This window comes from Prunus persica, chromosome G8 (assembly GCF_000346465.2).
Source record: "Prunus persica cultivar Lovell chromosome G8, Prunus_persica_NCBIv2, whole genome shotgun sequence".
Lineage (NCBI taxonomy): Eukaryota > Viridiplantae > Streptophyta > Magnoliopsida > Rosales > Rosaceae > Prunus > Prunus persica.
In genome coordinates, this window is record NC_034016.1 from 5,384,726 (window position 1) to 5,397,491 (window position 12,766).

General features: G+C 36.7%; 1 protein-coding gene across 1 annotated transcript in view; it reads right to left on the reverse strand.

The window, feature by feature from the left end:
• LOC18767569 (transcription termination factor MTERF4, chloroplastic) overlaps positions 1–12,740 on the reverse strand; it is a 21,486-nt gene extending 8,746 nt beyond the window's left edge. Inside the window, exon 1 of the mRNA XM_020570194.1 lies at positions 12,419–12,740. Within this exon, the coding sequence (XP_020425783.1) occupies positions 12,419–12,606 (188 nt within the window). The 5' untranslated portion in view covers positions 12,607–12,740. The remainder of the gene's footprint in view (positions 1–12,418) is intronic.

A 12,766-nucleotide genomic window follows, 5' to 3' on the forward strand; every position in this document is an offset into this window, starting at 1 on the left:
TATCGTCAATGCCTTCTTTCATACATACGCTTCCTTGCGAGGTATTTATTTTTGCCTCCCTTGTGCATATATTAGTAAATATACCTAGGTGTCCTTCCTTGCACTCTGCTGCTCCTCTTTTCCTCCTCTTTTTCTCTGAGTTGCTCTATTCGCACATACATAACACGTTGCTAGTAATGTTGTTAAACTCTTTCATTATTACATATAATGTTCATTGGTGGTGCTTCTCTTTGACTTCTACTAGCATGCTCTGCTTCTGCTTTTTTCTGTTGTGTCATCGTCTTTTACCCTTTATTTGATTCATCAATATCTTCTACAGAAGAAAACATAAGGTGTGCAATTTGTTTTACCAAGTTTGACACTGAAAGTGTGTTAGAATTGAATACTTGTAAGACATTCTTTCAACCCCGTCTCTCCTTCTCTTTCTCCCTCTTGTTGTTTGAAATTTCGTGCATGCTCACGCACCGATGTTGTCAGCAGTGTATAACTAAGAGATAGATGTGTTGATACAGCCTTAAATCTGAAATACCCCTTCTTATTCTCGTTTACTAGAGCTTCTTTATTAGTTTTTTTTTTTTTTTGGTCACCTGGGGGGTTCTAAAAGTCTATTCTTAAGATATGATGTCATATATATATATATATATATATATATATATATATAGGGTCAGGATCAGGGGACACACATTTTTAACACAACTTTTGACACACTTTTAAGACCTTTAGATCTAACCACTTTCAACGGTGGAGATGAATGCTAATATAACTTTTTCACTATTACACCTTGTATTCTTCCCTTTTCGGGAATGTCAATATTTAATAGCTTTTTCAGCTTCTTTTTTCTCTCTCTTTCCTCCCTCCCTTGTTTTCTCTCCCTTTAAAACCTTTTCTTCTTCTCTGACAAAAACAAGACCCTTCTTCTTCCCTTATTGTTTCTGCGAAAATCCTTGTTGTATTCTGGAAAAACAATGAGGTAGATGGTGGTCTCACCCATCCGCATATACACTTCCAATAAAAAAATTTTGCCTTATCTTTTGTGTTATGAAAGTTATCAGAAAAAGAGAAAGACATTAGAAGAATTCACAATCACAATACTATGGCCAAACTTCAGGAGAAGAAAGATTGAAAGAGGAACCACCTTTGAAGAAACGAAAAGAAATAAAACAGATACAAGACCCAACCCTGTCCTGCCCTCTCCTTATGCATCATTTGAAAAAATTGGCACAACACACCAAAGAGGATTGTCATGCCTTAGATAATCAGACTGTAGATGTATCTTGCAGGAACTAGGACAAATCCAAAATATATTTGTTTATAGTCTGATGGATTACAAAGATTAAGAGGAAAATGAAAATTGAAAGTTTGCAGTTTTGGGTGCATGTCATCCATGTATTACTTCATCATTTCCAGAATGGCACAAGAAAATATTTTACAGGGAAGAAATTAAGGAGAAGAAGAAGGATTTTATTATAAAATAAAATAAAAACAGAAAACACGGGAGAGAAGTGATTAATTAAATTGAAGAAGTTATCCTTATCTTCAATATAAAAAAATAAATAAATTTGTAATATAAGTTTCTTTTTTACTTTAAAAAGAAAATAAAAGAAATTAAATTGAAGAAGTTATCCTTATCTTCCAAATCCAGATTAGAAACAAGATTTTAACTTGATAAGAAAAGTCTGTAAAACTTTATGTATATTTGGGTAATAGCTAGGTCAGTAGATTGAGGGGATGCTCCCAAATGATTTATATTTAGCTAACTTTTTCTTGCAGGTCAAGAAAGAAATGGGTATGAAAACTCATCCTTTGAAGAAAGAAAACTCATCCTTTGAAGAAAGAAATCCATGGCTGTTCACTTCATATCGTACTCCTCCAGCTCAAATAAAATGTTTTTTAGAAAACTATTTCTTTTGAGAACATATTAAATTAAACAAGGTTTCTCATTGAAATTTGTGAGGAGAGGTGCGAGAGAATGGCTTATTTCCAAGGGAAATTAATCATATAGTTGTGGGTATTGACCTTTTTTTCAAATGCAATCTTAGCCATTAAAACTGCTTTAATCTAAAGGTTGAAAATGTGTGTCTAAATTTGTGACTTTGTGTGTGTATATATATAATTTGTGTGTATGTATGTATGTGTTTTTTATGATGTTTATGATCTTTAGCAATCCTAAACTTTGATGCTTTTTAACTTTAGTCTCTGTAGCATTATACATTATAACTCTATGTTTACACTGATTTCAGAGAAGCAGATGAGTCTCGCTTACGAGAAGTCTGTGAGAGTTTCCTTGGACCTCCAACTGGGATGGTGGAGGATACGCCTTTAGATCCAAAGAACCTGGCATGGGATCCTTATGTGCTTGTAAGGCTTTGTACAACAATTCTTTAGGTGTCTTTTGCTAATGGGATTTGAATCCAAAAAAATTTCAATCCATTTGCCCCCTAATTTTCTCTTTTTTCTTTTGCAATTTTCTTTTTGAGATATGACCCTAATAGATACTCCTCGTGTAGAGTCAGTTCAAATTTCTTTTATTTTCTTACTCATTCTGGTTGCTTGTTGAGGGTTAAGCAGTACCTGTGATAAATTTGTAAATCTACTGTAGTTTCACCTGCAATTTGGTTGATTGCAGGGTGAAATTGCAATGGTGTATGATACAATCTTAAGTATCAGACTTGTTGCAATATACCCCGGCACAAACTCTTGCCATCCAATCTTTGCTACTTAATTGTTACTAATTTTTAGTTTTTTTTTAAGCCTTGAGAAGGTTTATATGCGTTATTTACATTTACCCCTTGTGTTTCTGCTTTTGCAGGGAATGAGGAAACATAAACTCTTACGAGAAGATATTCTTCCGGCAATGGCTTCAAATAGAAAAGTACAGCGATTGCTTAATGAATTCATGGATCTCATTTCCGAATATGAAAGCGCTGAAACAAATCTAGAGAAAAGGTCTCAAACTTCACCAACAGCACGTCCACCAGCAGCTGATCAAATGGACTCATCTGGGACAAATCAAAAGGACTCTGTCCCTGCTGCAACAGATCAAAAGAAGTCTGTTCCTGCTTCAATTGATGAAAAGGACTCCTCCCAGTTAGCAGCAGATAAAGAGAATTCTGCTCAAGCGGCAGAAGATACAGTTAATTCAGATCCACAAATGATCAATCAAGTTAGTCTTGCTCCACAAGATGCAGGTTCTTGAGTTTTGCGTCTTCTCACAGTCAAAAGGAATGTAAGAAATAGGGCACGCTAACATGTAGTTGAACAGGAGTTAGCTTGAAGATGACCGGCGTATTGTATATGTTTGGAGTTTATTTACCCATGACACATGCATATCTAGATTGGAGTCCATTTTGCTGATCACCTTTCTTCTCAAGGAAACCTACCTACGAGTGTATGATGCATTAAGCGTCGAATGATTGGTGAATTATGTGGTGGTTTCCTCTCACAAATGCAAGAAAATCTCACTTTGCATATGTAGTTGTATGTAATTGGCTTGATGAATTTTGTTTCTTGTACATTATCCAGCATAATCTGAATCTTTATCGGATGAGAGAGCTCCTAGGTTTTGTAGTTTTAGGTGTCCTGCCATACAATCATTTTAATTTTTATTGATAATATTTTGTTCTTGCTGTTAAAACCCAGGGGGTGCTATGAACCGCAGCAGATTCAAGAGATAAAAACATACATCGCTAGGATTCCTTGGTTTTATATTTATTCTGAGAAATTAATTTACCAACTTTAGAAATGTGCAGAAGAATAGTAAATATTTCATATATGTTTTTTTATATTTAAATATTGGATATATGTTTAGGTGAGACATATACTTTAGTTCTTAATAATTAACAAGCATGAGTTAATTATTAATAATATTCCAATGTTAGATGAGGTTTGAATCTCCCCTTATTATTGGAAAAAAAAAATCATGTTATTGAAAAAAAGCATCACAATTTGAATATGCCAGCCTTGACTAGCTTAGCTCAGAAAACTTGATCCCACTTAGATATGCATGCAAACCTGTTGTTCATGTTATAAAAATAACCTGGAATATGTATGAATATTGAGCTGCACGTAAAGTAGATGAGACACAACATTTAACGAGGTTCGGCTATGCCTACGTCCTCGGAGAGCAGCAGCAGTAACTTTTTCACTATATAAAATAATAGGGCTACAACTTTAGAGTTTACAATATGTGAGGCTCACTGAATTTTCTCTCTCTTTCCTCTTCTATCTTTCCTCCTCTTTTTCCTCTTCTTTCCTCTTCTCTTTTCTCTTCTCCCCTTTCTTTCTTTTCTCCGTTGGTCACTCTTCCCATTGCAAGTGATATGCCTATTTATAGGCTAAGGTTTTGGTAAAATACAGGGAAGGGAAGATTCCTGGAACATGCAAGGAAACTTCCTGAATTGATAAATACAGGGAAGGAAAGTTCCTGGAAGATGCAAGGAAACTTCCTGAATTGATAAATACAGGGAAAGGAAAGTTCCTGGAAGATGCAAGGAAACTTCCTCTGTGGGCTCCACCTTCAAACTTTTACAACACTCCCCCTTGGAGACCACAAATGATATGGAATATGCCTCGTTAAAAACCTTGCCAGTAAAAACCCAGTGGGACAAAAACTGGTCGAAGGGAAAAAGAGTACATAATCACGTGTAACATAAAATTCTGTGTATATTGACGCGCGTGCGACACTGCCTCGTTAAAACCTTGCCATGAAAAACCCAGTGGGATAAAAACCTGGACGAAGGAAAAAGAGTACAGTGTGTAAGGGTCTGTATTGACAGCACGCTCCCCCTGATGCTTGGCAAAATATCTTTAAGCCATACTGTTGATCATCTGTCTGAATATCATAGTTGACACTGCTGCTGTGAGTCAATAGTGTATGAAGGTCTTTATTAATACCATGCTCCCCCTGATGAATATCTCCCCCTGAAAACTTCATGACTAGCTTTTTCCAGTAAGCGACCATAGAGATTTCCTGAGTCCGCATATCTTAGAACATTTGGGCTATTTATAAGTTCACTAAAAAATATGCCCGTATATGGTGTTATGCTTAGATAGCATCAAATATACCTCACATCATCCCAAAATGATGGTGATGGAGTTGAGCCCTATCTGAAAAATATGATGTCCGGTCCAATATACTTCCGGAAAATCATTAAAGTGTCCAACGGATAATCCTCATAAAAATACTTTAATACTTTCTTAGTATAAGCAAGAATTTCGTTGGCATAATGCTCGATCGAGACAAATATTTCATGAATTCTGCAGAAGCTTTAATGTGTTGCAATCACATTATAATCAATGTACTCACTGAGGTAATTTATGCATATTAATATTGAGTACAAATTTTGTGCTTCAAGCACATTGTCCTTTAGGGACTTGCTCTATGCAATATCAATCCTCTCAACGGATTTTGGTTAAAAGGGATTAAACTTTATGACACATTATATAGCTTTTACCCAGCTATTTATACATCCTTAGGAAATCGCTTCTGGCGATATGCTCTGTGCATTAATAACCCTTAAAGATAATATGTTGGTCTCCGTAATTGTGTAATAAGAGGGGCACAATTGAATCTGTAAATATGGAGAAAACCCAACATTCCTTGTTTCTGCCAGAAACAGTGTGTCATACAAAGTAGGTATATTCCCTTTTATTCCGAACACCCAAGTATAACTTTCAGTATTAACAAATTTTGGGGTTCGTATTGTGGGTTTGTTCTTTCACGTTCATTCTCATTTATAATGGAATTACCTCGTTCCATTTTGGCCAATGATATTGTCGACATTTAATAATTGAACGTGGTTCCAATCAACACAGCCCATTGATGATTTGAGTAGCTACTCCAAAACCAAAAATTGTCATTCATCAATTCATGATAAAAAATTGTCATTCATCAATTCATGATTCCACCATTCTCATGTGCATGCGCATGCATCAATTATAAGCATTTCTTTGCTTTTGGGTACCCAAGCCACTTCAGGGGGCTTTTATTATGTGAGAATGTGGATTATAACCTCCAATGGAGCGTTATTTTACAGTAGGGCGTGGATAATCTCTATTTAGAGAGTTGGAACATTTAGAACCCATATATCTGTCATGCTGCAGACATGCCACAGATTAATACATACATGTCAATTAATTTCTGGGACTTTAACCCATATTATGGGACTTTAACCCATATAATTTGCTACGCATTAGGCGTGTATAATATCAATATTGACATGTCAAAGGATTGTCCTTTCGGGACTTCAATCCATATCATTTGCTACGCAATAGGCATGCATCATATTGATCACTGCTATACCCATATTTTGTTCTTATGGGACTTTAATCTGTGCAGTGTATTATCAATGTATCCAACTTGCAATCTGTAAAATTTGCGTTAATAATTCATGGATACATACAAGCCATTCTTTTGGAACGGACTTATCTCCCCATTTGGTTACCTTTCAATATCAAATAGGTATATAAGCATAAAATAACACAAGTATTGCTTACATCCTTAGGTGGGAGAAACTTTTCTCAAGTATCATTCAAGCTCATATCAGCCTAGTAAATATAATGTAGCGCTTGATGGTCTAGTTATATCCTGCAAGAGCAAAAATCACAATTCTCTTCTCTGTCAAAAACAAATAACTCTCAGAGTTAGGATCACTGCATGGATTCATTCTTCAGATGTTCATTCTAAAGAAATAAAATCTCTTATGAACAGAGAGTTATAAAAAGAGAAAAAATGCAAAAAGATTGTGATATTAATTGCAAGGTAAGGTAAGCAATCAAGGAAGGAAGCTGGTGGGAGCAAACAACAAGCTCTCATTTCTCCTAGTCTAGAAAGACCTCAGGAGATTGGAGCATAAGGTCACCTTCACAGTTCCCTAATGTAGCGGAAACATGATCAGGGATAGTCTTGCTTCCTGAATGTGTGATCAGAGATAGTCTTGCTTCTCAGGCATATTAAGTGCTCACTGATAAGAAAAACAAGTAGATATCGCATCACTAGGTATGGAGAAAACTGGATGTCTTCTGCAAAGAAAATTTCGTTAGTAACACATTTATACACAAATACAATGAATAGGTAGAATCGGTGAATTTCAAATTAACCATAGGAAAATTGCGAGATTCTCGGGATACTTTTGAAAAAGTAGTTCCGTGAAATCCGTAAAGCAAGATCGGCTTTGAAAATAATACTTTGAAAAACGCCGAAAGTGCCGACAGGCATTATTAGAGGCCACGTGAAGTTTTGGACTCTGGGAAAGAAAAAGATAATATGGGGATTCGAGAAGATATTGCCGACAGGCATTATTAGAGGCCACGTGAAGTTTTGGACTCTGGGAAAGAAGAAGATAATATGGGGATTCGAGAAGATATTGGGGTCCTGAAAAGTTGCCACATTTTCGTCTATAGATATTGCCTTTGCAAACTGCGTTTCAACTCAATTTCCTTCATTTTCCGAACCTTTAGTTTTTCTAAGACTTTCTTCGAAACCTTCTTAAAAAAAATGGCTTCCTCTTCTTCCTGCCCAAATTATTTCAATTTAAATGATGCTCCCACAACAACCAGTGACGCCCAAGTTTGGCGTCCATCCTTTGTATCCAAAAATCGTCATCTCACAGTTAATGATTCTGTGATGATGAATGATGCTACTGCTGTCATAGTAGCTAGGAATTTCATTATTCCAATGGATGAAATGTTGTTGACAGGGAGATCAGAGGAAGAGGCTATTGATGACTCAATGGCTTTTAGCATTCAGAGTGCTGTTTCTGTTTCTAACATGGCTGATCGTTTGCGTGCCAGAGCAAACGAGGTTGAGAGGTTAGCTACTGAAAATTCGTCTCTCCAAAGAATGCTTCATGAGTCTCAACAGGAGGTTGAGAAACTTAAAGGAGAGAATAATACCTTGTTGAAACTGGTGAGTTCGTACTCTATTGATACACTGAGAAGGCTAGACATGCTGCAGGTCTCCAATGAAAGAATTTTGGGAGACCACGAGAAGCTCATGGCTAAGCTTAAGAGGCGCCGTCATCTTCCTGCAGAGGCTTCCAGAACATAATGTAATTTTTTATAGATTTCACAGGGCCTGCACCTTCATTGCAGGTGGAAAAATCTATCTGTTATATGTTCCTGTTATAATAATTGCGCATATTCTTAAACTTGCACCTGTGGTTTTTACGTCTTTTCAAAATGACGATTTGGAACCTTGTGCCTTATAGGTTCAAATAACCACATCGACTCTCCCAAATTTCATATTTCAACGTATGGTAGCCCGGAACTTATGGCCTGGGCACAAACTCAGAATTTATTTGCCCTTTTCAAATGGACATGAAATATGAATTGAGTAAAAGCCATGATAATATCGCAATATAGTAGTGAAGAGCATTAACTACTATATACCCACAACTTCAAGTTTAGGATCTCTCATATATTTGGATCCATGGGCTTCCGGCCCAGATATAACAAAATATGGGGGAGTCTCAATTCATTTATTTGAGGTTTATATTAATATTATCCATTTCGCGGTGTATTCTTAACAACCGGAATTCACAAAATATATTTCTTCCTTGAGGTGTCGATTATAACAAAATCGAACTTTAAATTCATCATCTTCTTATGCCAAAGAAATATGTGGCATACCACAATTTGCAATAATACATCAAGGGTTGTCCATTTAATTGTTGGAACTTCAGGTTCTCAACACTGTTAAATTTTGAACTTCAGGTCAAAGCCACATATTTCGGGATTTCAAGCCCTTACATAATTGTCCATATTTTGAGGAACTTCTGGCATCTCATTTAATTGCACATCCATGAGTTTAAGGAACTGCAGGTTCCCTTTTGTATATAGTGACGGTTTACCCAAAATGGTTAATATTTATGCATACGTCACTATTCATGTGAATAGTACTATTCATCAAGTCATGAATACATATCTATTCATCTGCCAGTACAGTTATCATCAATGTGTACGGCACCATGAACCAATACGGTATTGTTACATCATTAAGGAACTCTAGGTCCTTATTTACATGTCGGGATCAAGGACCTTTAAGTCTAATCACATGTTTACAAATACAGTACCGGAGAGACTGCCAGCTCTCATATCATCATCAAGGATCTTCAAGTCCTAATTTAATTGTATGATGAGGATCAAGGAACTTCTGGTCCTGATCTGCATACTAGAAAAACTCATCATACAGCACAATTAATCCATAAAATAAATTGCTGATAAATAAATTACTGGTATGGACGATAAACCCGCACCACACTTTAAATAAATGTAAATGTGCGGTAAATTAAATTCATAAATTAAATTGCTTGCTGTATGGACGTTAATCCCGCACCATACTTTAAATAAAATTAAATGTGCGGTAAAGTAAATTGTGCTTGTATGGGCACTAATTCTGCTCCATACATTTAAATAAAAGCAAAGGCGTGGACGATAAACCCGCACCACCCTTTTAAATAAATACTGTTGTATGGGTAATAAACCTACACCATACAGTAAATAAAATAAATATACGGTAAAATAAATTTGCGATAAAGTAAAGGTGCATGTATGGGTAATAAACCTACACCATACAGTAAATAAATGTGGGGTTAAAACCACCACCGAATAAAATAAGAAAAAAGTTAGTATTAGTAACGGTCTCCCACTGATAATATGTTTAGTATTACCAAGGGTCCATTTTTGTTAGTGGTTAGCAAGGGCGGATCCACAGAGGAGCAAGGGTGGTCAATTGACCCCTGCAACCTCTGAAATCCTCCATTAGAGAAGCCAAACTTGACCCTCGCAAAGTGTTCGATGAAATGCCCCAAAGGGGCAACCTGTGTGCAGCTGGGTGGGACTATAAGTGCTGGGCTTTCGAGGCTGGGAGATGGAGAGGAGGGATGAGAAGGAAGAAGAAGAAGAAGAATGTCTCATTTGGTGGTGGTGGTGGTGGAAAGCAGCAGCTGCTGCTTGTGGCTGGAGGTCGTGAGCTTGATGATGTGGCTGCTGTCAATGCGAAGGAGCTCTCGAACCAAGTCCTAGACTAAGCACAAAGTGATGGGCATGTACTGGACTAAACAAAAACTTAAATAATAAAAATGGTAGGCAAGATACTGATGCAATGCTAAGCCCAAAGTGAGGGGCATGTAATTGTAGCAACAAAAAACTAAAAAAATAATAAAGAAAAGTAGGCCAAATGCACGGACCACGGGTTGGTCCAAGTCTTTTTTTTTTTTTTTTTTTTTTTTTTTTTTTTTTTTTTTTTTGGGGTCAAACGGGCTGGTCTAAGTCTCTAACTCAAAAATATGTTCATTTATTTTTCAGGTAATTAAAAGTATGTTCATTTTCATTAAATAAGCAAGCACACAAATCCAGAAATTTTAAAAGACAGAGAAAGTCATGGGTGTGTAGCTGAAGGTGGAAAGTCAGAAAACACACACGAAGTGGAAATTACGGAGACGGAAAGCCACAATGCCACAATGTGAAGCTCGAGGGTCATAATCGACGTCTATAAAAGAAAACAATGGGAGAAAAACTATAGCTCCACCAATTTTCTTCCTTTCCATTTCTCTCGATTTAAACCTATCTCTTCAAACTCAGAAATAAAATGGCATCTTCATTTCTATTTTCTATCGATCTAAACATAGCTCCGCCAACACAGACATGGGGGCAATGAGCCGCACCTGTAAGACGTTGACCCTTGCAAACAAAATTTCTAGATCCGCCACTGGTGGTTAGTAGTATAGATAATAGTGCAGCACAAAAATTATACCTGAGAGCTTCTCGTGCTGATAACGTGTTATAAAAATAACCTGGAATATGTATGAATATTGAGCTGCACGTAAAGTAGATGAGACACAGCATTTAATGAGGTTCGGCTATGCCTACGTCCTCGGAGAGCAGCAACAGTAACTTTTTCACTATATAAAATAATAGGGCTACAACTTTAGAGTTTACAATATGTGAGGCTCACTGAATTTTCTCTCTCTTTCCTCTTCTATCTTTCCTCCTCTTTTTCCTCTTCTTTCCTCTTCTCTTTTCTCTTCTCCCCTTTCTTTCTTTTCTCCGTTGGTCACTCTTCCCATTGCAAGTGATATGCCTATTTATAGGCTAAGGTTTTGGTAAAATACAGGGAAGGGAAGGTTCCTGGAACATGCAAGGAAACTTCCTGAATTGATAAATACAGGGAAGGAAAGTTCCTGGAAGATGCAAGGAAACTTCCTGAATTGATAAATACAGGGAAGGAAAAGTTCCTGGAAGATGCAAGGAAACTTCCTCTGTGGGCTCCACTTTCAAACTTTTACAACAGTTCACACAAGAAAAATGCAATGTAAATTAAATAACCAGTGAAAATCGATCAAAATTCATCACACCAGACAGTGGCACTGTCTCAATCAGTATGTTGGATGGCAAAAAATACTGGTTGATTTTATATATCCGAATCTGACCAATCAAATGTAAAGCTAGTCATTTCATGTGATTGAACCAACTACTTCCACGTACTCTCAATCCCAGTGACATATTTAACTAATATATTAGTACAATAGCAATTTATAAAAATTAATAAATATATTATTTTAATTTCCGTATACGTGACTATCATGATCCCCACTGAGATCTGTCTAAGAGTTGGAAGGTTTCAGACTTCCAGCAATACTACTTGACATTGGATAACCAGAATAATGAGGATGGAAGTCTTTAGAGGAACCACAGTAGAAATCAACCATGAAAGATGGTGCTTATATCCAACAAAAGACAAAACCTCCTGATTACAACCCAACTAGTGGTAGATCTAGGATTCTCGATCTAAGTGGTCAAAAAGTAAAAGTGTTGAAATTTTTTTAATTAAAAAAAACACTAAAAAGCATAAAGATAGAACATTTATTTAATTATCTAAAAATTAGAATATGAGTACGTATACGGAAATTAAAATAATATATTTATTAATTTTTATAAATTGCTATTGTACTAATATATTAGTTAAATATGTCACTGGGTATAGACTAAAAGGTTTAATTAAAAAACATTTGGGCCAAACCTTTTAAAAAGACCTATAGGTTATTAATAAACATTTGGGCCAGACTTATACATGGCCCAGACTTTTTTAAAAAACCTAGAACTAGTGAAACGGTGAGTTTAAACTAAAATGAGGCATAAGCTAGGCAAATCACCGACATCATCTTCTTCGCTGTCTCTGCAACCCAAAAAAAATTCAAGTCGTGGTGCTGCCAGATCCGAGCAGCTGCGTCTGGAAAAAGTTTAGAGAGCAGCGCAAGGCAAGCCCACAGGGGACTTTCATCGCGCACCTTGCACACAAGGGGTCGCTCAGCTAACGGCCAAGGGGTCGCTGGTGGAGTCCACGGCTAGATTTCCTGCATTCCAAGGGGTCGTGTGACCCCTCTTGTCCCAACGTGCGTCCGCCACTGTGGAGGACTGGGTTGAAAATGAACAATTATGTAAAACCCTTGAAGGGTTTTGGCTATGGGGCAGTTGGGCACATGGGTTTTGGTGAGATTGGATTGATGGTGGGATTGGAGTGAGTTTCTGTGAAACTTGTGGGTTTATGGGAACTATTCTGGCGATTGGGGTTATGGGTTTTCTTGCTCTGAACAGTGAGCTAATCATTTCAAGGGAAGGAAGAAGAAGAACTGCTTGAAACCACAAAATAAATCAAGAAATTGGTCTTTAGTTTTGCAGCTATTTTTATTCTTTGGAGTATTACAAAAGGGGCTTACTCACTTGGTTGGTACTGCTCTCAATCCTCAACCTGATGACGCATGGTCTC